The sequence below is a fragment of the Tupaia chinensis genome, unplaced genomic scaffold (genome assembly GCF_000334495.1).
Source record: "Tupaia chinensis unplaced genomic scaffold, TupChi_1.0 Scaffold138365_1, whole genome shotgun sequence".
NCBI classification, from domain to species: Eukaryota; Metazoa; Chordata; class Mammalia; order Scandentia; family Tupaiidae; genus Tupaia; species Tupaia belangeri.
In genome coordinates this window covers 1,517,460-1,541,751 of record NW_006198262.1, presented here as the reverse complement: position 1 = coordinate 1,541,751, position 24,292 = coordinate 1,517,460, and the positions used below count along the sequence as shown (strand labels likewise).

The 24,292-nt window shown below is 54.9% G+C and overlaps 1 protein-coding gene across 1 annotated transcript in view; it reads right to left on the bottom strand.

Annotated features, from left to right (window-relative positions):
- TP73 (tumor protein p73) overlaps positions 1-24,292 on the bottom strand; it is a 65,281-nt gene that overhangs the window by 27,109 nt on the left and 13,880 nt on the right. The window contains exon 3 of the mRNA XM_006161187.1: positions 24,000-24,120. Coding sequence (XP_006161249.1) covers positions 24,000-24,120 — 121 coding nt within the window. The remainder of the gene's footprint in view (positions 1-23,999; positions 24,121-24,292) is intronic.

Below are 24,292 nucleotides of genomic sequence, written 5' to 3'. Positions count from 1 at the left end.
GGGGTGGGGTGGGTGGTGGGTGGGGAGAAGCGGGGGAGGGTAGCATAGCTCTGGTGCATGGGGTGACTGTGAGTCCCTGCAACCAGACCTAGCCCCTAGATCCACCCATCTACCTGGTGGGACAGGGGTGAAGATTCAGGTCAGTGGCTGAGCCAAATGTCCCAATAGCCCCCAGAGACCTAAATAGCCACTTTCAAATGGCTTAGGTTAGGTGGCCTCATTTACATTAGAAAGGCCGTTCCACTCAGGGGCCAGAGAAGCTTCCAGCAGGGCTGGTAGCCCACCTCTCCCTAGGACTCCCCCCACCCCTTGTTGGCAGAATTCTCTCCCTGGCCCTGACCTCTGAGCCACTCCCTAGGGTCACAAACCCTAGGAACAGGAACTCCTCTGCCAGGAAATTAAGGGAGTCCCCAGCCAAAAGGAGAGGTGGTGCTGGCTCTCATTTTTGTGTCTTGAATTCAGGGCACAGAAGACCTCAGCGTGAGGGCTGCAGAGGGGGACTCTCCTTACAAACCTGCCGGCTTCCATCAGAAAGCCAGTTTTGGAGGCTAATGTGGCTGACATTGGTCAGAATGGGCTTCTGATTGTAGATAGTGAGATAGTTCTATTTTTGTTTCAGGAATGTTCCCAAGTTTGACACATCTAAACTCATTTAGTCATCTCTACAAGACTGAGGGGGGCACTGCTATTCACCCTGGAGACCTGGAGAGGGTAAAATAACTTGGCCAGGTGGTGCAGTGGCCCTAGCATTGGCATGGAAGACCAGGCTCAGCTGGGAAGTGAGCCGGGAACTCCAGGGACAGATGGAGATGGTGAACTGGGATTGCTGTGGGGGACAGAGGCAGAGCCGGGCAACTCTTCCCCTTCCCAGCCTGCCTCTTCTGAACTAAAATCACATAAGTACATCCCTAGGTCTCTGACAAGGGGGCTGGGAGCCGGGTCACTTGGAGACAGGTCTCACTTCAGTGCTCAGCCCTCCCCTTCCTGCACCTCAGTCTTTCCCCATCAAAATATGGTTGGCTTAAAAACACAAGGCCCCCCCCCCAGCCATGACAAGGGTCCACAGGCCACTGCCTCCAACCCAGGTTCCCTGCTGGCCCTGGGGTTGGTCCAGCTATTTGGACACCCCCAGAGAACACTGCCAGCCTGCCCACCCACTGACTGTATGTGCAACTCAGCTCTGCCTTTGACACCATGGCCAGGCCGTGCATCGGATGGAAAATAGATACCAGGCAAGTCAGGAGGAAGAGTCCTTCACTGAAGGCTGCCTACTATGGGGAAAGCTCTGCCCAGGTGATGACTGGGGCCAAAGAAGTGACAAGTGGCTTGTTCTTCAAGGACACCCAGAATAGAGCTTAGTCCTGCTGTAGGGCTGAGCCACTGGCTGCGACTAAGCCCTCCCCTTGGGGACAGGCACATTGGCTCGGCTTCAAGGGCCTTGTCACCAAGCCCTGGCTGAAACTGCCATCATATGGAACCCTCAGGTGAGCCTTAGGGCATAACCCTGTGAACCTGTCTGTCCATGAGACAGAGTCCCCCTACAGGACAGATCCTGCCCACCTTGCCACACCTCTGATGCCACCTTCGGCTGTACTGTTGGACTCTCCACAACATGCCTCATTTCTTGTGCCACAGGTTCTTCATAGGACTCCAGAGCCCACCAGTGGGCATGGAAAAACACTGTAGAGCCCTGTCCCGAAGATCCCCTGACTCCCAGGCACTTCAACACTGCCCAGAGGGCCTCCAAGATCCCCAGCTTCCTGCCAATGCTTCTGGCCCAACCCCACCTCCCTACCTGGAAGCCTCCACTCTGGTCTTGTCATGACTCCTTCTCAACTGCCCAGGGTCCATTCAGGAGTCACTGTTCCTGGCCCCGGCCACACAGGAGCAGTCCCTCCACACCCAGGTGAATTCAAACATCATTCGGCCCTTGTCTGGAAGGGTTTTGCCTGTGTGCCCCCTTAAGTTTGTCTCTTCTACTGGACTGTGAGCCTCAGGACACAAGAAACCAAAATGGAAGCCGGCACAGCACCTCCCTTTGGCTGGAGCTGCTCTTAATTCCCTGGTGAAGGAGTTTCTGTTTCTAGGGTTTGTGATCTTAGAGAGGAGCTTGAAAGTCTGAGCCATGTCCTGTGGGTGCACTTGGCACAGCAGCCATTGGCCACACAGGGCACAGAGCTTGTATGTACAGGCGTACTCCAAGCCCTACGACTTAGTGTCATGGAAAGCAGGTAGAACACTTCACTCCTAATTTCATGACTGCATGCAAAAACATTCACAGTCCTGAGTAAATCAATCAATTAGTAGGGACCAGCAGTTAGCATAATGGCTATGTCGCTGGACTCCCATGTACTTGACCATGGTTCGAGTCCCAGACCTGGTGGCTTAAACTCACGCCGGGTACGTGGGCGTGCATGCCCATGATCCTGAGAGGAGAAAGGAGGAGAAGGGATTGCGGCATGGCCATCCCCCCTGGGGGGTGATTTCTCACTTTCTATCTCTCTGTCTTTCTGGTGAGCGCATGTGCCCTATAGCAACACCCCCCCCCCAAAAAAAAAAGAAAAAGAAAAAGAAATCAATTAGTAAATCACCTCCACCAGTTTCTTTCCATCTTTTGAATGTGACTGTATAAAAACGTATAGACATGACTCACATTCTGTTTCTATTGTTTGATTCTGAACTGGATGTTTAATAAGTCCTCATGACTGTGGTTGCTCAAGGTTTGCTAATGAATGAATGAATGAATGAATGAATGCATGCATGGTGAAGGTGGATGTGATGGATGACAAGACAGCTACAGTCTGGTGCGGCTGCTTGGAACAAGATGTGAGCTAGCCCCTCCCACCACCTGGCACAGGTACCAGTCTGCCCACCTTTTGAGTCTCGCTGATCCCCTCTCTTTCAGATGACCAGCCCTGGTCTACCTGGAAGAGTCGTCCCTGTTGGCCTAGGGATGTAAGAACTCCCTCCTGGTCTCATGCAGATACCCTAAACAACAAGCACTCAGCCCAGGCTGGGGTTCAAAGTCTGTCCAGCCAAGACCTCTCAGGTCAGGATGGCAGTGAGGGCAGCCCCACCTCCCTCACCCCACTCTATCCCTCAAAAGAGGTAGCCCAGGGAACCAGCAGTTAGCGTAATGGCTATGTCGCTGGACTCCCACGTAGTCGACCGCGGTTCGTGTCCCGGACCCGGTGGCTTAAAACTCACGCCGGGCGCGTGTGCGTGCGTGCCCAAGATCCCAAGAGGAGAATGGAGGAGAAGGGATTGCGGCGTGACCATCCCCCCTGGGGGGTGATTTCTCGCTTTCTGTCTCTATGTCTCTCTCTGTCTGTCTGGCGAGCGCACGCGCCCTACAGTGAAAATCTCTCCAAAAAAAAAAAAAAAAGAGGTAGCCCAGAGCATGGGTCAAAGGGCCCATACCTCCCTTGTTCAGGAGAAGCATGATGCAAACCTACGACAACGTGGTTCGCATTTTAACTTGTCCACATTCTTTAATGATCTGAGGACAGTGCCAAGGAATTAGTCATTGAACCAAAGGAGAAGAGCTGATAGGATCTCTGCGCTAGCAGCAACACAGAAGGCGGGAACCCTCAGTCTGCGCAGCAGGCGGGCCCTGGAGTTCTAATGAGACGTGAAGATCTAATGAGTTGCCTGCCCCATAGACAGCAAATCCAAGAGCCCCAGACAGGCTCCCTCAGCAGAGCTCTCTCTGGCCCTCTAGATCAGCTCAAAGCCATTCTGGGGTGGGAGACCTTTGAGGCTCCTCATCCCAGGGGAACTGGGTTGGACTTTTGGGCAAGCCTGTCCTCTGCCCAGTGGATGCAAATCCCTGGCCACAAATCCTGTACATGGCCTCCTCCTATACTGTCCACTGTCTGTACTGTGGCCACAATGCCTACTGCATCTCCAACAGAGGCAGAGATTTTGCAGCTGCAGCTTTGGGTGCAGCCAGGAACTCAACTGTGAGGGAGTGTGGGAGGCTTTTTGCATTGTCATCCTCCTTGTTTGGCCTCCCTGGGTGTCCTCAAAAACTATCCCCTCCATCAAAGTTTGAGGACTCTGCTGGCCTAGGCTGTGGCGTTCTGCCTGGGCCACAGCTCCCTCCTCAGATCAAGCTGATGGAACTGGAAAGCCCAGACCTAGGGTGAAGGCCTAACACAGGACTCCACAGAAGCCCGGGGGTCCCCCAAAGCCAAGACTAGACCCACTTGGCAGCAGGGAAGAACCCAGACAAAACCAGGACTTTTTTGGTTTGTTTTGCTTTCAATAAGAACTCCCAAGATAGTGGGCTAATTAGAACAAGCCCAGCCTGCGGCGGCCCACATGTGCCTACATGTGTATGCAGGCTCCTGGGCCCGACCCAAGGAGGGCCGTGAGTGAGCGGGAGCCAGGGAGCCAGCATCCAGGCATTGCTGGGGCCCCCAATGTCTGATTGGGTGATCATGGCTGGAGGGTACCAGGGCTGCAGGTAAGTATGTCCCCTCCCAGGTCTGCATGGGGTGGCCTACACTAGACACTGTCCAGAATGGACTTGACATCCCTGGAGCCTCTTGCTCCTCTACTAGGCCAGACAGGCTCCTCCAAGATACTCCCATGGCCCCTCAGCTATGTGTTCCACAGACAGGCCTTCATGATCTCTGACATGCTGGAGCAGGGCACGTGGGTAGGGGCTGAGGATCAGACCTGCCCTCAGGGCACTGACCCTGGAGTCCCATCTCTGCAGAGCAGGCCAGGCTTGCTCCTTGGAAAGGGGCCTTCTTGGGCAGGAATCCCAGAGTGGTCTGCTGCTTCTGCCCTGATTCAGGCCAGGAAACAGGCTCTGGAGGAGTTCAGAGGGCTCTCTGTGCTTGGCAGTGATTGGAGCTGGGGGCAGTGGGTCAGGAAGGGACACAGAAGGGGGTATGAGGAGTGGAAGCCCAATGAAGACCTTCCTGGGCCCTCACTGACAGGAGAACCTGCAATCTCACAGGTCCACAGTACTTTCAGGGGGTAGGAAAACGTGAAAGGGCATGGCCTCTGGGGGCAACAAGGATGGCAGCCAACAGCAGCCTTCCTGCCAGGACCTTTATGCTACAGTGGCAGGCCTTAAAGCCTGTGTCTGCCTCCACAACTCTGACACAAAACTTGGAAAATCCTGTAACCCTGGGGACCTTATCTTTTGTCCCTGCAGAGCTGCTGGGGGCCTTCCCAGGCACATGTATGCTCCACGTTATCATGGGGCTAGGGCGGTAGGGCGTGGCAGCTGGTGGTCATAAATGGGGGTTGCTCTCTTGCCCTGGCCAGGCTCAGGTTTCAACCTGGCTCCCGGCCCTCGTCTGGTTTTGTCCACACGTGTCTCAGGGTGGCAATAGCCAGTGACCTCCCAAACATGATAGGTTGGGTAGCAGAGGCCAGCTCCCCAGACCCCTCCAGAAGGTCAACTGAGGGTCCTAAATCCTAGCCTGCCTGCCCTGGGGCAGAGGGAAGAAATTCAGGGGAGGCTAGACACCCCAGTCAGAGTCCCAGATGCCCTCTGTTGACCAAGCTGGGGACAGTGGCAGTTGGGATCTGGTGGTCTCCACAAGGTGGGCAGGAGGTGGTGGCGTGCAACTACCTTTCCCAGAAGAGTGGGCTCTCCTGGGTATCTTGACACCCCACTCTGTCATCCCCTAGGAGCCAGGTCCAGGTCCAGAGTAGGTGCTGCCACACAAGTTATGTCCTGGGTGGGCAACAGAAAGGGAGGGACATGAGAGACCTCCCTGTGGGGCTGAGCAAGGCTCCAAGGTCAGGAGTCCTGGTGGCTGAGTCCTAGCTCCACCTGTGTCCAGCTCCTTGAACCTTGTTTTTCTTATCTGCAAAGTGGTAATGAAATCAACAGATACTTCATAGGATGGTTGTGGGGATCAGGAGGGTCCAGAAACACTGTCACCCTTGACTTTTCATCCAAAGGGTATGACTCTTGTCCAGAGGCCATCTGGAAACCAGCATCCAGGGGCCTCCCTCATGGCAGGTATGATCTTACTTCACTGGTACAAACACCAGTGAGGAGGAAACAGGCTGGGCTGGGACTCAGACTCACCCAGAGGACAGTTGCTAAGCACCAGGCACAGGGATCTAGTGGGCGGACAGGCGCTCAGGAGCAGACTCCACTACCGCTGGCTGGTGGGCTCTTGGGACGAAGGTGGAATCTCTTGTCCCTGATGCATCCTGGCACCACCAGCACTAGTGACAAATTGCACTCTCAGAAACATTGAATGACATAGACTCTGAAACTCACAAACAGATCCCCAAACTCACACAGGCAGTTCCAGCCACAGTGGAACAGAGTAGGAGAGGGCTTATGACGGTGCAACTGGGTGACAAAGGGTAGAAATGGATTTCAGCATCAAGCACAACTCTCTAGAATGGAACCAATTTTTCTACTGAAAATTTAAAACCACTCTGGCCATGTCTCCAAAGGCCCATGGTTTCAGGCTGACTCATCTTGTGGAGAGGACTTGAGGGAGAGGGAGGGCGCCTTCACAGGTGTCCCAGTAAGGGTAGAGGGAAAAGCTGGGCTCAAACACCGATGTGGCAAACATTTGCATGTGTCTTTCACCGGGGTGCAAAGTTGCGAAAGAAAGAGGCCAGCGGGTGGAGTGGTGGTTAACACACGGGACTCTCACATGGCTGAACGTGGTTTGAATCCTGTACCTGGTGGCTGCTCTTTCTCTCTCTCTCTCTCTCTGTGTGTGTGTGTGTGTCTCCAGTGCGTGCATGTGCCCTATAGAAAATTTAAAAAATAAAATAGCAATAATAATTAATAAAATTAAATAAATAATTCTATAAAAAAAGTCCCAGAGATATGAAAGATGAACTCCTATATCTTTGAGCAGTGATAACAGCTCTCCAAGGGAGTCCCCTCTTTCATGCACTGCTGGTCCCTATCTCAGGGCCTTTGTTCATGCTGTTCCGCTCCTGGAATGCTGCCCATCTTGTTACCTGTTATAGCCTCTTAAGGCTCACCTCCTCCTAGAAGCCTCCCAGGCTTTCTCTACCTGTCTCCATGATCTGGGTAGAGAACGAGCCTCCTAACATACCTGTGTGGGCTCATAGCCTGCCTTCACCATTTAAGAATAGTGGGATCCTGGAACTTCATCTATGTACCCTAGTTACCTGATGTGACACTAAACAAGAATAACCCCCGTTGTTGGGGTGTCCTGTGTGAGTCAGAAGTTAGATGTACTGAAGTGAGAATAGTGCCCTCTCAGGCCAGTGCAGGGCTCTGTGCTGTGGTTTCTACAGACATCGACCTTTCTCCCTACCTATCCCAGGTAGGCCTAGACCCTAGGCAGAGCTTGTGCATTTCCGAGAGAGGCAGCCTCCCTGCAGAAGCACTAAAAGTCTCACCAGACAGGAAGGAACTAAACGATCAGGATGTTTTCTACTTTCTGGTGGGGGTGGGGAGGGGTGTTCGTTTTGCCTCTGGCTATGGTTTCAGGCTGAAACTGTAGCTCTAAATGAACTGTTCTAAACTAATTGTTCAATCCTTTATTTAAAAACCTCTAGCAAAGAGCTCTCAGCCCCTGGAAGTGTCTAGTATCTCACACCCTGGTGTGGGATATTCTTTCTAGAAGGTAAGCCACAACCCCCTGGCACCACCTTGGGTCGCTGGCAACTCTGAACACAGGGCAGCATGGAGGAGGCAGCAGATCCAGCCCAGCCAGGCGCTTCTCCTTTATGATCTCAGCCAGGCTCACACTGGGTGACCACCATGGGTCCAGAAAGAAGGACTTTACTGCAGAGGTCTCCAAAACTGACTATGGGGAGTAAGAACTTTCCCAAAGCTCCCGCAAAGACAGCTGAGAGTCTGGGTGTGACACCAAGAACATCTACTTTGGCCTGCGTAGACGAGGGAGATGGCAAACCATGGTCCAGCTTTACCCATCCCTCCCTCCTCGCATCCCTTCCCCCTTCCCTTTTTCTGCAAACCTTGCTGAGCACCAGCTCCAGCTCCACCAGCCTTCCTGCCCTGCCGTCCTGTCTGCTCCTCCAAGTACATTGTGCTCACTGTGTCTAGTGCCGCTCCAGGGCCTGTAGACACTTGTCCCTCCACATTCCGAATGACTCCCTCCAAGATCAGCCTCATGCCCCCGTGGACCTCCATGACCCTGCCTTCCAGCTGCCCACTCTGCCTGGTGCAAGGGCATCTTCCCAGCTGCTTCTCCTTGACCCCTATGGTCTTTGTCTTGCTGACACCCCAGCCTTGCAGCTCATCGTGGCACTGCCTGCCCCCCTGTACCAGCCCCTTCTTCACTCCCCCTCTGTAACCCATCTTCCCTGAGAAGCCTCCCCGAGAAGCCTGGACTGCCCTCCCCATGCTTTGCCTATCCCCAGCTCTTAGGCTCTGGCCAGCAAGCTCCAGAGGGTGGTGATAGTAGCTCTGGGCCCTGGCAGAGCAGAGATCAGGAGACTCGGGTCCGAGCCCCATCTTCACCATGCCTGGCTGTGTGGTCCTTCATTGTGGAAAATGGGGACACTGGTGTCTACTGTGGCCTCCCCAGTCAAATCAATTAGGATTTGATTCAGAATATAAGACACAATTAAAAGTTGAAAAGCGTGAATTGGGGTGGGGAGGGCAGGCACCACTGGATGTCCCAAGGTCTCCACTGGGCTGTTCCCTCGCCTCCTGCTCCAAAGTCATTCCTGCAACTCAAGGCCAAAGCCAAGCACTCCCCACCCAACACTGGGCATTCACCCTGCTCTACCCCCTGGCTTGCACTGCTCCCGTCAACTGGGACAAGAGCTCAGGATGGGGCAGAGATGTGCGAAGTTTTATCGACCACTATCAGGCACGGCATAGTTCAGGGTGGGCACTTGACAGATGTTTCCAGAAGAAGCATGTTTGAGGACCTAGGGTCTGACCTCAAGGGGGTCTGCCTGGAACCTGCTGTGAGGCAGCCAGGAACCCCTCAACCCTCGGACCTTCTCCTTGGGCTTGGGCAGGGAATATGATCTCAGCACTTGTAGGATATGGCAAAGCACCCCCTGCTCCCAGGAGTACCAAGACCAGATTTCTTTCTTTCTTTTTTCTTTTCCTTTTTTTTTTTCTTATAAAACTCTTCAAACTCCCTGCTCTTCTCTCGTAGGCATGTCTGAACTTGGGTCCTAGCCTCACCCAGAGGTGAGTGACTGACATGCCGTCTGGCTGCAGCCTGGAGATAACCCATCCCACTCAGAGCAGGACCTCCATCCCGCTGGTATTTCCCACAATATCTCCTGGAGTCTGTGATTAAACGGATGGAAATGCCAACAAGATCTGACTTGTGCTTGGGGGGAAAGGCTCCCTCTCCTGAAAATATGCACACAGCACCCTCTGCTCTCACCGGGGCTGAGGCAAGGCCTTGCCCAATCCTATGCCAGGGCCATATGGAACTTTCCACACCTCGTGCCCAAGAAACGTGCCCCCAGAAGCCCCGCTTGCTGCTGAGACTTGTGTCTGCGGGATGGCGAGGCTGGGCGCTGCTCTGCCCCGCCTCCATCTGCACACAGCCAGCTGAGATGAGAGCGGGCGGGAAGGCAGCCTGGGCCCTGGAGCCTCTGTAGGGGATCCTAAGGGGGTCTCCAGGCTGCAGTCTTGCCACGCTCTGCAGCACTGCCCATGAAGGCGGACACTCAGATCGACTGAGGGGAGAAGGCATTGTCCATGAGGGCTCTACTCCATTGCCTGTTGCCCCAAAACCTGCCCCAGGTGTCAGCCCTGGCAGCCTATGTTCACGCACACACACTGCCCTGCCCTGCCCAGGTGTCCATTTGTCCATCCTGCAGACGCTTACCAGGTCCTGCCTGGGCAGCCTTGTGCTGAATGCTAGGGCTCGCAGGTCCCCAGACTCCTCCCAGAGCTTCAGTCAGTACATGGCAGGGATAAGAATAAGTCAAAGAACTGAGGATTTGGATTGGGTAATGCAGGGCATAAGGATGGAAAGGAGATCACAAGGCGTGTGGTCTTCAGTGGCCTTTGGTGAGGTGACATTTGGGCTGAGATTCAGAGACAGAGGAAGAGGCAGCCTAGAATGAGCAGAGGAACACCAGAGGCCCCAGGTGTCGGAGAAAACAGCTATCTACTCGCTAGGGAACTGTTCAGCCCCTGCTCTGTTCATTTGCTCATTCCCTACCCAATTAGTAGGCTCTGGAGTGCACAGATGGTCCACCCCAGCCTCCATGACCTGGACCTGCTCCCTCACAGGTTGAGTGGCTTAGAGGCTGAAGGAAGATAAGAAAAAGCAGAGTGGGGCAAGGTGCAGGAGCAGGGACCACGCAGGCAAGGAGGCACTCTGGAAAAGGCAAAGGCAGAGATGGAGCCAAGGTCTGCGGGAAACAAAAGATCCTCTGAGTAGTCCTAGGAGGACTGGGACCACCAGGACAAAGAGCTCTCAGCCCCAGGAAGGGCCCTAGTGCAGCGGAAGAGGTGGAGGTGGTAAGAGAGGTCGTCAGGGCCTGCAGAGTGGAAGAGGGATGCGGTCAAGGTCAGTACGGAGCCCTCTGCTCTGGCCAAGGACACACAGCAGCAGTAAGGGCAGCAGTGGGGGCCGGGACCTACTCAGAGGTGGCATAAATGGGATGTGTGAGGGGGTGTCAAGAAGAGTCTGAGCAAATAGAAAAGTGGATTTTCTGCTAGCTGAGATGAGGTCACCCATCAGGGGAAGTGGGGAGCTCAGTTTGGGTCTAGTAAGTTGGGATCCCACTAGCCTGGCATTTGGGGAGAGCTGAGCAGGGGACAGAACCGTGAGGCAGAAAAATCCTGGCTGAAGGCAGCGGGGAGCCTGAGGAGTAGAGTATGCACCATGCATGGCAAGCCCTGCGCAATGGGGGAACTTCTCCATCCCTGTTCTCCACCCCTCCATCCTGGATCAGGCTGCTGTATTTCCCTTCTGGAACAATCAGTCCCACTCTCCACCCCAGATGGCCCTACCCCTGTCTGTTTCTCAGAGCCATTCTCAGTGCAAGGCCTGGCATGGGGCCTCGCAGTTACTGCCGGGCCTCAGCCCATGTCTCTCCTCCACTGTCCCCAGTGTGGCTCTGTCCTCTCCAAGTCACTGACCTCCTCCCTTTGGGGCATCCAGCCACCTCTGTGTTACTGAATCCCAGTCCCCTTTCTGTCCTCACTGTGTCCCAACTCTCAGCAGCATCCTAGTCTCCATGTACCCTCTCTTGGCATCTTGGGTCTCTCCTCCATGTCTTCCCCTCTACTCCAGTATCTCCGATGGTCCCCTCCCCATGCAGCCTCCACCCATCCCGACTTTGAACACCACCATGTGCAGCACTGCCCAGCGGTCACCTTCACACCCTCCTGCCCAACAACACCTGCAACTGGGCGTTCAAGTGGTTGCTTAGCCAACATTGTCCAGCCTCCTATTTTGACCTTTCTCCAGCCTTTCGTGTCTCAGGACCCAGCAGAGCCACCCCCTGCACAGCTCTAAGTGAAACCTTGTCATTTTTCTTGAATTCTCAGAAGGTCACCTTCAAACTCTGGCCCACACCGCCTAATCACCTTCCACTGGCTCCATTGATGCACTGATGTCCCAACTCCCATTTTGCCCAGCCACCAGGTGGTCAATCCTCAGGGCCCCCAGCACCATCAGACATCACCTTCTCCCTTCCTCATGTGGCTTCAGGAACAGCACATGCTCTCCTCCTCCCTGTCCGCTATTCTTTCTCACAGAGCAAGGCCGATAGGTATCTCAAACACAACATAGCACAGCAGAATATTTCATTTTCACTCCAAAGCCCCCTGCTGCAGTTTGTATCCATTTCAAGCCAAAAACCTTGGGGTCACCTTTTCCCCTTCTCCTTCCCTCCCATCCAGCCCATCAGCAGATCCTGTCCAGAATCCCACAGCTTCTCATCACTTTGCCTGCTCCCACCTGGTCCAGGGTGCCAGCATCCCTCACCTAGTTCGTTCCAGCAGTCTTCAGTGGGCTCCCAGCCTCGGTCCTGCCCTCCTGTGGTCTGTTCCTAGCACTGCAGCCCAAGGGTCTTAGAACCTATGTCAGATCATGTCCCTCCTCTGCTTTGTGTTCCTTTGCACACAGTAGGCACTTAGTAACTATTTTCTGCATTGATTGGCTTTTCCCACCTGAGACCCTACTCCAGACACCCTTCCTGTCCAGAGACTGCACTTCCTGAGGAGTGGAGGGGAAATCTTGTCCGCAGTGCACACAGGAGATCCAGAGCTCTGGCCTTCGGCATGTTGGCACAATGGCAACTAACATCCACGCAGTTACTGACAGCCACCATGCCGGAGGGATGGGGAAAATGGACCAAGCGTGATTATGCACCGTCCAGCCACAATGCTGAGACAGGCCAAGCTCCACACAACACGAAAAGGTGCAGGAACGACAGGAGCATCAGAGGTTATCCTATTTCTCTCTTGAGACTCCGAAGCCCTGAAAAACAGCAGCTCTGGGAGAGGCTGGGCGGGGTTGTGGGGAACTGGAAATCTGGGAAGACCGGGAGGTTTCTGACCTGTGAGGTTAGGCAGCCCCGGGTCTGGGGGAGAGCATGGCTCTGATGTCTCTCTCTCTCACTGTGTCTATTCTGGAAGAGCCCGTTATCATAGCCATCAGTGCTTTCCTGTGCTGGGAGCAGGCTTATCCACACAGAGCCCACTGCGGTGTCGCCCTCAGTGCTAGAGACTGAACAGTGAGTGGGCGCTACAGATTCAGGTGTAACACATCTGGCCAAGGCCACAGAAAGGGATACTAAACCTTTTACTGGGAAGGAAGAGGGCAAAGTGAACAAGAGAGGAGCTGAGATTGCCAGCACAAGAGAGAGCATCCAGCTCCCAGGGTCAGGCTTTTCTGCATCTTGATCTTTCAGGTTTTCTCCATCTCAATGGGCTGGTTGGCCAGCACGGCAAATGGTCAGTGGCTACCCTGGCCACCCTCACTTACAAAGAAGGAAACAAGGCTGCTTCTCAAGGACACACAGCTGGTAGGTGCCAGAGACACCCCAGCCCCAACTCCGAGCCTTGACCCCGCACAGAGGTACACTGCAGGAAATGCAGCAGGGGCTCAGCAGCGACCTGCAACCTGGATGCTGCTTTCCAAGACTGGGCTTGCCCAGCAGGCTCTCAAGTGGCCGTTTTGCTCTGACAATGGCAACAAAGGTCAAGGGACAGGATAGTCACCAACTCCGATATACTCTCCTATGCAGTCATTTTGGTTCAAGACACTTGGGCTAGACATTTCCTCTCACATGACAGATTCACACAGAGGATGAAGTCAAGGATAGTCTCTCTCTCTGACACAGAACAGAGACATAGAAACAGGGACACTGAGTCACACAGGTTAGTCACCCAGTCCAGCTCACCTCGCCCAGAGGAGGTCTCAGAGCTACAGTCAGCTCTGAGTCCCAAGTCTGCCTAGCCTGGGCACTTAGCCAATGCATGAGAGGTGTTCAGTTGACACCTGCTGATGGAATAAATGAGTGAATGAATGAACCACAGTTACCCTTGGTCTGAAAAGAAACAGCAAGGACATGGTTGACCATTGCTGGTCCCAGGACATGGGGTGGCAATGGGGTGGACACCAGTGGCCCCCACAGAGAGTGCTGTTCTGTGGCCTAGGTCTTGGTTCTCACCTCCTTCTCTACCTCTCAGGAAAAGGCAGAGGTTCTCAACCTTGGGTGGTCCCTCCCTGGGGTGAGTCCCACAGCAAGAGCTACTCCATTCCAGGGAAAAGGTCGTCCTGGAGCCTTCCATGTGCCAGGCTTCTCAGCTGGCCAGACAGGGACACTGGCTCCATCTTGAATTTCAGGCATGGCAGCTGGACACCCTGGTGCCCAGGAGACAGCCTCTTCCTGCTCGCAATGCATCTGAGGCTAGGGGTACAAACTGCACCCGCCAGGGAGGCCCAGGCATGCCGTGTTTTCAGTAGCAAAGTGTATGTAAATAAATGAGTCAATAAACAAGTGAGTGAGAGATGCAGTGGGAGGGACCACTTGTTTCCTGCTGTAGCAGTTTCCCACACTGGGTTTCAGATAACAAAGGTCATGTGGGATTTGTGGCAAGGCAGAGGACTTCCCTGCTCAGGCCAGGCTGTGTAGACAGGTCACCCAGACTCTTTCACTCAGTCACTTACACACGTGCACTCACACACCCCATCACACAAACCCACCTGCACACACACACACACACACACCCATATCAACCTGTACATGCAGGCACATACACTAACCACACATGCATGTATGTGCACACACCTACGACAACACATACATTCACACATAATCTTACCTGCATGTGCACACACATTCATACTCACGCACACCCTCCCCAAGCTCACAGATGCACATACATTCTCACTCACACATGTTTGTTCTCATGTGTACACTCACATGTACACATCTGTTCCCATCCACAAATGTACATCTCTATCAGGTACACACTCACACCCTGACTATGCTGCCTGGGGTCTACAGTTCTCAAGGGGCTCCCAACCCCCAGGTCTCTGTGCCTCTGCACTCACTCCTGTCCTGAGCTGGCAGAGGTTAGGGAAACAGCAATCTGGACTGTGACCATTGCTGGGTCTCCTGCAGTGTGCACCCTTACTCTTTCTTCTGGAAATAAGGCACCTGCCCTCGACCTGCTCAATTAGCAGCCTGGTGCCTACCTGATCCCAGGGACCTGGCAAGTCTGAAAATGAGCCCAGGTCCCTGGGGCTCAGGCCACAGGGGCTCAGCACAAGCTGCAGCGTTTCCGTCCCTTCTGCCAGGCCAGCTGCCCTCTGCAGCAGAGGGCACCGAGAGAAGAGGTCAGCTTGCTGCAAGCCCTGGATCTGGACTAGCTCAGATGTACACCAAGACAACCTGAGAACCATGAGAAACGCTTCCTGCCGCTGCTGTCAAATGAACACAATCCCAGGTGAGGATGCTCTTGGGCCTGAGAACAGGGCAGAGTCAGCTTCGTATCGAAACCCCAAGAGCAAGGATGACCTCCAGGGTATGCTGAGCTCCTGGCAGCTGGGGTGGGGCAGGGCAGCTCAGGGAACCTGAGCCCGGGACACAGCCACCAGCTCAAAGCCAAGGAGCATCATAAATCCCCATCATGCAGGACAGAGGCACCGGCTTGCCCAGCCCTGGTCAGACACTGAGCCAGCCTCCATGCCCTGACTGCTCCACCCCAGCCGGCGGGTGCAGGTCCTCAGAGCTACTCCAGGACAGGCAGGTATCTCCCACATCTGGCCCATCTCCATGCCCAGGGCCTGCCACTAGCCCCTTCAACATCCTCCTTCCTACCTCTGGTCACCCGACCAGCAGCAAGTGCCCAGCCAGAGAGACAAGCAAGAGAGTTTCCCTCTCAACCCTCTACCATGGCAAAATCCCACTAGTGACGTCCCCCAAGAAGGACAGAGACAGGGTTCTCTGAACAGGTCCCTGGAGGGGTGATTGCACCTACCGTGGCAAGGTGCCGCACGGGGTCACTGACGTACAGCATGGTGGGTGTTGGAGGTTCTGCACACGCTGGGGTGCTTTTGTGCCGCGGAACGAGGCATGGGTCTGGGTGGCCGTGGAGGCAGTGAGTAGAGTGGTGGCCACCTGGCTGGGTGGACCGAGGAGGAACGGCTCCGTGGCTAGGGAGGCAGGAGCCAAGGATGCTCCGGAACATGTGGGCTGTTTGTTGGCATTTTCGCTTTTCCCATCTCCCTTAGTTCTGTCAACTAGCTGCATCTAACAACAAAACCCGCGGCCCACCCCTTTATTCCTCATGACTATTCATCAAAGTCCAGGGCAGGCCTCAGCTTGCCCAATGATGTGTTGGACCGCACCAAGGAGGCTGCGCGGGGGGAGAAGGCGGAGACATCGGGTCAGCGGCTGGCTTCATAATTAAACCCCACTGGGGTTCCTTCGGAGACGCCACCCAGGGAAGGCTCTGGGAGCCACAGGCGTCATCCCTTTGAGCAGCCCCTGCCCCTGAGCAGAAGAGGCCAGCACGGCCCTTGAGACCTTGGTAGGCAAGGCTGGGCCACCCCAAAAGGGAGAGGTGGTGCCACAGCCTGCGCAAATCTCCCTCCCGCCATGGAACTCTGGAGCCCACTAGCACCCTAGAGGGCTGAACAAAGAGGAAAGACATGCCCGGAAGCTGGAGTCCTTGCCCTGGGTGTTGGATGGAAGGAGCACTTGTGAACGGCTTGCCCTCCACCTCCACCACAGGCTCCAAGTGTTAGGCCTTGTCCCTGCTCTTGTAAGTTCCCAGGAAACAGCAACAAGACCACAGCCACCAAAGAAGAGCTCAGAGGGACCATGGGCCCCAGCCCTCACAGTGCGCTAATGGCTCTCGGCAGTCAGGGAGCTCTACGATGGCTCTGTGGTGGCTATCACCAGCTCCTTTCTGGGGGCTTGTGAATTTCCATTTAATTTAACCATCTTTGGTACAAAGCTGTCCTTGGCAGATGGGCCTGGATTCTCCCTGGAAGCAGGTGGAGCATCAAAGACTCACAAATAAATTTGGTGAAATCAGACATTCAGACTTCCAGTTTCCAAGCCCATAAAGCACATCAGCTTCAGCTCTGAAACTAGAGTTTTAAAGTCTGAGAGGAGCTGAGAGGACAGTATGGACACCCTTTTTTCTACCAACATTTTCTTTCCAGGTTCTAAACCATTTTCAGCCTTCCCAAAGAGTTGGCTGTAGCTGGAGTTAGGGCAGAGGGAGCTGAGCCTGTGGTCACCCCCAGAGCCAGGTGGACTCATCAGCACCACAGGCACATCAGGGCTGAGGACAAAGATGATACCCAGGCAATGCACCTTGAGAGGCTGGAGCCAGGAGACCCCAGCCCAGGCCTCTGTGTTCCTGGGAGGGAACGGTGGGGGTCACAAGCTCTGCACACTGGCCTCACTAGCCTGGACATTCATTCAGTCCATGTGGCTGTGGCTGTCAGCTCCCAATGGGGCAGGTCTTTATCACTCAGAAGAATAGTTTTGTTTGCTAGACAAATGTTTGGAAGGGGATCTTTAGGGAAGCACCTGCAGATGGTCAGCAGCAGGGCCTGGTCAGCAGCAGGGCTCAGATCAGAGTTCTGAAGGAAGCAGCAGCCTCCTTGCCAGGGATGGCTGTAGACCAAGGGGTTGTCCTTCCATGAAGATCCCGTAGGATGTTGTTTGGTCTTGCTCCAAAGAGGCCTATGGGGTAGGAATGCTTTCCTCTTTTAAATTTTAGAGGTGGACTGGTTAGAGAGTTGCTCAGAGTCAGGCAGGAGAGGAGGAGGGCACTGGGTTCTAATCCCTACATGCCCCCACCATAGGGCTTTGTGAGATGTTGGGCAAACTCCTCAACCTCTGCAGCTCAGTGTCCTCACCTGTCACAGGGGACAATCAAGTGAAATAAAGACAGCAGGTGGCACAGTGGTTATGGCGCTGAATCCCACATGACAGCCCGTGGTTCAAGTCCTGGACCTGACAGCATGAAACTCACACCAGGCACGTGTGCGTGTGTGCCCAAAATCCCAAGAGGAGAATGGAGAAGGGATTGCAACATGGCCATCCCTCCTCACTTTCTCTCTCTCTCTGGTGAGTGCACATGCCCTGTAGCAAAAAATCTCTCTTAAAAAAAAGAAAAAGAAAAAGAGACTCAGTCCCCCTGCAAAGGGGCCAGGGCAGGAAAAGTTGAGTGGTCTCCTTAAATATTTTGGTTTTATAGATAGCCAAAAGGAAAGCACAGGGAGAAGAATTTGAGACATGAAGGAAGGCAGGACTTTCTCCAGCCAGAGCCCGGCTCATGTTGCAAAGGAGTGTGCTGGGGAGCCTCTAGGCATCCTGGTTATGAGAACCAGCATTGCTCAAACTGTGCGAGTCCGGCCAGACTTGGGGGGTTCCAGCAAGACTGAGCAGTATCTTCTACTCTAGAGCCCCAGACGCTGCCACTCTTCCACCCGCCCCAGCAGCTCCAGCTTCAGTTTTCCTGTCCCTGGAAATTGGGTTCCCTCTCATCTTGGCCTCTGCCACTTCCTCTAGGTCGCCTCCCAGGAGGTAGCACTGGGCCCTGGGTGCTGCTCTGACTCCACCTGCTGACCGCTTCGCTTCCCTAGGAGGAGTGGGGATCTGCTCTTCCCAGATCGCTCTCCCAGCATGTGCAGTGGAGGGGTTGTTTGCAGGGAGGAACTGGGGCACCTGCCATGTATTGGTTCAAGGCTAAACTCAAACACCTTCCCTGCTGGACAGGTGAGTTTATCCTACCACATGGGGGTGGCCGTGGACTTTCAGTGAGGCTCTGAGACCTGGAAACTGGCTGGAGATCAGTTCTGGGTAGCCCCAAAGTCCCTTGTCATCAACGCCTGCTGAAGGGAGGGCTAGCCAGGGACTCACCAGTGGTGGGTGGAGAGGGGCAGGGGGTGCCTCAGAGTTGATCGTGGCAAGTTGAGCCCATTCCCTTCTAAGCTCGATTCCCACTCTTCCCCTGGCTGCAGAAGTTCCCTGGATGGAAGCAGGTTCTTTTCCCCCTCTGTCCACCTGCCGCTTCTTAGGGCCCATGTTTTCCCTTCTCCTGGGCCTGGGGAGAAATACCTCCTGCCCCAAACCATAAAGGTCTGTCCTAGGTGGCCTCTGGGGTCTTAAGCCCCTAAGTGTCCCCAGGTTTTAACCTTGGTGTTTGTCCCACTGCTCAGCTCCCTGTGGGCCCCCAAGGCGGATCAGCCAGCTTGCCCCTTGCACCCCCCACCACAGCCCACCTGCCCACAACAGCTGTTGCCAGAAAAGGCGCCAGGAGAGGCGGGAAGGGGTATGAGGAAGGGATAAGCACGCCTGCAGGGCTGGTGGAGGCTCTCAGGGTGGGGGATGGGGAGTGGGAAGGAGGGGTGGGCAGTAGGAAACACTAGCAGCGAGGGCCAGAACATCTGCTTCTTTCTGTTCTCCATTCCCCCAGCTTCCTTGCTCCCTTTTGCACATCCCCAGGGTAGGCAGAGCCGCGAGGCCCTCAGGCTCTCAGTGCCTTGCCCCTGTTTAATCCAAGAGAACACTGAGACCCAGAGGGGAAGCCAAAGGATTTGCTCAAAGCCAGGCACAGCAATGCGGAGCCTTGGAAGAGAATTGGGATTGGCGCCCTGCTGCCTCCTGGTGCCCTGTTCAAGCTCAGTCCAAGACCTTCATCTGCCCTATATTGCTCCCAGGCAGCATGTAGGTATCTCCCAGGTCAGGGCAGACCCCACCCTAACAACAACCTGAGCACCCTCAAGCCTTCTCCTTTGTCACTGCACCTGCTGGGGCCCCAGGAGGGCAGAGCCTGGGCCATTCTTGATCACTGCCACCCACGGCCTTTAGCCTTGGCTCCATGCCCAGCCTCCCAGGCTTGCTGGCTTTTCTTGGCTCTCCTTTTGCAGAACAGGGACCAATTTTTTTTTTTTTTGAGAGGTTTTTGCTATAGGGCGCGTGCACTCGCCAGACAGACAGAGAGAGACAGAGAGATAGAAAGTGAGAAATCACCCCCCAGGAGGGATGGCCACACTGCAATCCCTTCTCCTCCATTCTCCTCTTGGGATCTTGGGCATGCACGCACAATCGCCCGGCTTCATATTCTCCTTAGCACCAGCTACCATATGTGTGGGGAGGTCTGTGGGGGATATGCGTGCTAGGAGACATGTGCCAGCAGCCTTTAAGCCACCAGGTCTGGGACGCAAACCACCGTTGACTACGTGGGAGTCCAGCGACAGCCATTATGCTAACTTCTGGTCCCTAGGGACCAATTTTTGAACAAGGTCGCTATGAGACACCTGGGGTTGGCAAGGACAGCCAGAAGTAAAGCTCCCTGCTCTCCCCCACCGAGGGCAAGGAGCTCCCTGCCCAGAAACCAAGGTGGGCAAGAATCAGCAGAGGCCCTGGGACATTGGGTTCTCCCCAGGCCGACTCCAGGGCTGCTGGCTGGAGCAGCTCCTGGGGCTCTCTGAGGAAATAGCTCTCTATTCCTCTTTTTAATCGCAAGAGACAGATGCAGAGACAGAGTAAGAGAAAGTACCACTCAATAGGGCTTGCTCAAGCTGTAATCCATTCTCCTCCATTTCCCCATCCCATCGGGATTCAGGCATACATGCCTGGTGTTATTTTTCAAGCTACCAGAGCCAGGCTTCAAACTACAGTTGTCCATGTGGCATCTGGCTCCCTTTTACCATTAGGCTACAGGGCCACTGCCAAACAGCCATCTTAAGCCTGGGCCTCCCCTACCCCAGCATCACATCCAGTGTTTGTCATATGCTCCCTACTGCCAGTACCATCTGTGATCTTCAAAACCCTGGAGAACTTCGATCCTCTCCATAGCTCCATTTAACAGATGGGAAAACCAAGACCCAGAGGGTTAAATAACTCTCTAAGTGTTGTCTGACTACAAAGGACAGGGATGAGTTCTGAATCCAGGAAACTTGGCCTCCTGGACTCTCTGGGCTCTCTCAGACACATAGCCATAGCTACCATAGGGCCTGCTTCCTGTTGTGGCCACACAGAGCCCATGTCCCTCCCCTCAAGATATCAATGACCTGGGACTCTCTCAACGTCCCTTGGACTCTCCCAGCTCCTCCTTAACCAATTATCTCAGTTTCCCAGCCAGGGCCAGTGTGGCAGGAAGGCAGGCCAAGCCCCATGGGGCTGGGAAAGCTGGCCCTGACACCAGGAGGCTGTGCCATGCCCCAAAGCACTCTCCGCTCTGATCCCCATACTCTCTGTCACTCCAGCTTTATAAGCAAGGACCCACCACATTTACTGTCTCCCGTCAACCATTCAGGCAGTGGCTAAGGGCACCCCAAGGGGTTCATGATGTTCTGCCTTCTGCCTGCAGCCGGTGGACACCACTCACCCTGCATCTGAAGGAAACCAACCTCCCCGTGCAGCTGCCGGGAGACTCAAGATCCCCAGACACAAAAGGCACCAACACAGAGGACAAATGTCATATCCAATCAAGGACTGTAACAGCCTAAACCACGTCCCTTTGTTAGACAAGCCCCACATCCCAGTGTGGAGTGGCTTTGTATTCTCCTTAACACCAGCTACCATATGTGTGGGGAGGTCTGTGGGGGATATGTGTGCTAGGAGACATGTGCCAGCAGCCTTTGTCCTGGCTGAGGACTCAGGGTTGACAGGAGCTTTGGGAACATCTGACCCCATAACTGCCCCTCCAACCCAAGGCCCAGCCTGGTTAGTGTTTCTTACACCAGGTCACCAGCCTGGAGGCAAGACTAGAACCCAAGCCCCAGAACCCGAGGCAGCAGTTTCCATGGGAACACCTGGAGCCCCCACCCCAGTATCATCACCAGCTGGGTCCAGCCCTAGCCCTCGGCAGCACAGCTTCATCCCTAGGCCCCTGGTTGGACTCTAAAGCAACACCCCTGATTCAGCCCCACGCCCTGCTCAGCCCCCTGGTCTCAGCCAGCAGGAGATCATTCTCCAAGCAGCTAAGCACTGGGGCTCTGTAGCCAGCCTGCCTGCAGTGGCCAGTTGTCCTTATTCTCTGAGCCTCCATTTTTTTCCTTTTTAAATTTTGCCAGAGGGCACGTGCATCCGCTAGAGAGCGACAGAGAGATACCTAGAAAGTGAGAAAGCATCCCCCAATGCCGATGGCCATGTTCCAGTCCTTTCTGTTCGACTTCTCACTCCTTTGGGATTTTGGGCACACATGCTCCTGTGCTGAGCTGGTTAAGCTGCTGGGTCCGAGACGAGTTGTGCAGATGGCCTTGTAGGATCCGGTGCCTTAACTACCATGCCACAGACTGGCCCTGAGCCTCTATCTTTGTCCCTGAGGCTGCTGTGAGGGCCAAAGATGGGATATGCCAATCTCTTAGGTCAGTGGCTGCTCTTATGAGAGGGCTGGACATTGGGGTCAGGATGAGGCATGTGGGACGGGCCGAGCTCTCCTTCCCCAACCAGGCCCGATCTTGGTTCCAGGGAGTCCCACCTCTGTGAACTAAGTTGTGCACCCAGGAATTTCATATCTGGCTTTTACTATGAGGCGTGTTGTGACCTGACAGATTCCGCTTGTTTGCAGAGGTGCAAGGCCCCACCCTGGTTACCCCACGGCTGGGGAGCAGCATGTCTCAGCAGGTGAGGGCTCCAGAGCACCCCGACCAGACATGCTTGGCACCAGGCCTCCTCCGCCAGGGTGGTCGAGCATGTCCCACCCACAGAAGCCTAGAACTGTCTCTTCTGGCTCCTGATGGGGTCTGTTAGGTTCCAGGGGGTGAGGGAGAGCTTCCAGAACTCAGGAGACAAGTGGAATAGGAGTCTTTGTTCAGGGGCTCTCCCCCCCGGAGCCTGAAGTCCAGCTTTTGTCCCTGCACAGACAGAGGGGACTAGAGAGAGGGTGTGTCAAACCCTCAAGCCCCGAGATCAGTCGGCAGAACAGGGATAGTTCTGAAAGGAGAGAGGAGAGGAGGTACTTTCACCTTCTCACTGTGGTCCACTACCCATCCCAGCCCAGGCCATCCCATTCCAGCCTCTGCCTTGATTTCTCACCTATAAAATGGGAACATTACAGGTGCTGCCTGCTGGGATGGGTTCCCAAGCAGGGGCAGAAGGCCAAGGGCAGGCAGTCGGATCCCTTGGATCCAACCAGAGGGGCTCTTCAGAGGAATGGCCTTCAAGGGAGGTTCACCTCTTGCCAGAATCTTAACTCCTGAAGCTGCCTTCGCCCAGCCCCAAAACGGCCAGGGAGCCCTGCACCAGACAGCATTCATGATTTAACCAGAATGGGGGGGGCGGGGCATGTACTCTCCTGCCTCCTTGTCCTCACCAATTCATGCTGTTTATTCTCATGCCCCCATTAGTCACAAGATGCCCAAGGGGGTTGGATCACCCCCACTCCTATATGCCTTGGACATAGGGGTGGGTGAGGGCTCTAACTTCTGGAATGGGGGCTGCAGGGAAGAGAGGGGCCAGGCCTCAGTGCCCTCCTGGTCTCTGGGGTTTGCAGTGTAGCCTCCCCCACCCCAGCCACCCAACATAGACTCCTGCAGGGTGCTGGGCATATGTAGGGGAGGCGTGGTGCCCTCTGTTTCCAATATCCACTTGATTTGGGCTGTCTTTCCTTTGCACTTAGCCAAGCTGCTGCAACAAGTCCCCAACTGAGGAATCCCTGGGCCCTTGGCACCCAGCCTTGGGAGCAGAACTGAGCAGGGCCCAAGTGTAGGGTGCAGGGGAAGACCTGGAGATCACAAGTCTGGCCAGATTCCCAGGGCCAGGGTCCCTATGCCTGCCTGTGTGAGCTGCCCACCTGCCATCCACTCTCTGGCACATGCAGGGCCAGCAATTGGAGGCTGGAGAGAGAGGCAGAGATGTGGCCCCCACCAGTCAGCATGGCCCTGCATTCTAGCCAGGAACACCCTGCAGGGTCTGACGCTGCAGGGTGGCACCTCCTCCCCTCTCCTAGGAGGGGCGGAGAACTCACTGAGACCTGGTGCAGGGGGCCTCACTGCCCCTGCCAATCCCATGCTTTTGGGAACAGTGTCACAATCTTCCTCCAGGGCTTCCTCCCCATACCTCAGTCCCTGTGCTAGGGAGAGTTTGCACTACTCCATTTCATCCTGACCCTGTTCCAGGGGATGGGAACAGGCCAGGACGGACACAGGACTGTATTCAGACCACAAGAGGCAAGCCACCAAGGTGGAGGACACTGTTGGAAACCTGAGACCTTTTCCGAGGGGAGAGGCTGTCTAAGAACAAAGCCACCCCAGGAGAAGAGCAAGGCAGCTGTGGAGCATCTGGACCCAGCCACGCCCAAAGTCCTTCCAACACCGAGATCCAGCCATTCTTGAAACCTTTGCTATACCCGAATCCAGCCTTGCCTGAGGTCCTTCCTTCCCTGATCTAGTCATGCTTGAATCGAACCCCACCTGTGGGCTCACAAGTACGCGAGATGGTACATTTCCTTCTTTGCAATTTGAAGGGTCTTTATTAACTCACAGGAAAGCCACACACATAAGAGCCAGCTCTCTGGTTCTGCCAGACTCAAGATAGGACAGGCCACATTGACGCTCCCACCCCCAGTGCCCTGTGGAGAAAGCCCCACTTACCATGACAGATGTGGTCATGCCCTGCAGGTGGAACACATCCATGCTGGCTTCTGCGCTGCCCACTTCCTCATTATTCCCCCTACTTGGCTGGGGAAGGTCAAAGTAGGTGCTGTCTGGCTCCCTAGGCCAGAGAGAGAGAAACAAAAGCCGTCAGCCCAGTTTGGGCATCACCCCAAGACTTCCCAGGTCCAGAGCTCAAGGTTAGCCCATGGCTGCTGGTAAGGCCTATGTTTCCCTCCCGCTCCTCCCCAAGAAGTCATTGTGTCTATGGCCTCCTGGGCTCCTTCCTGCTG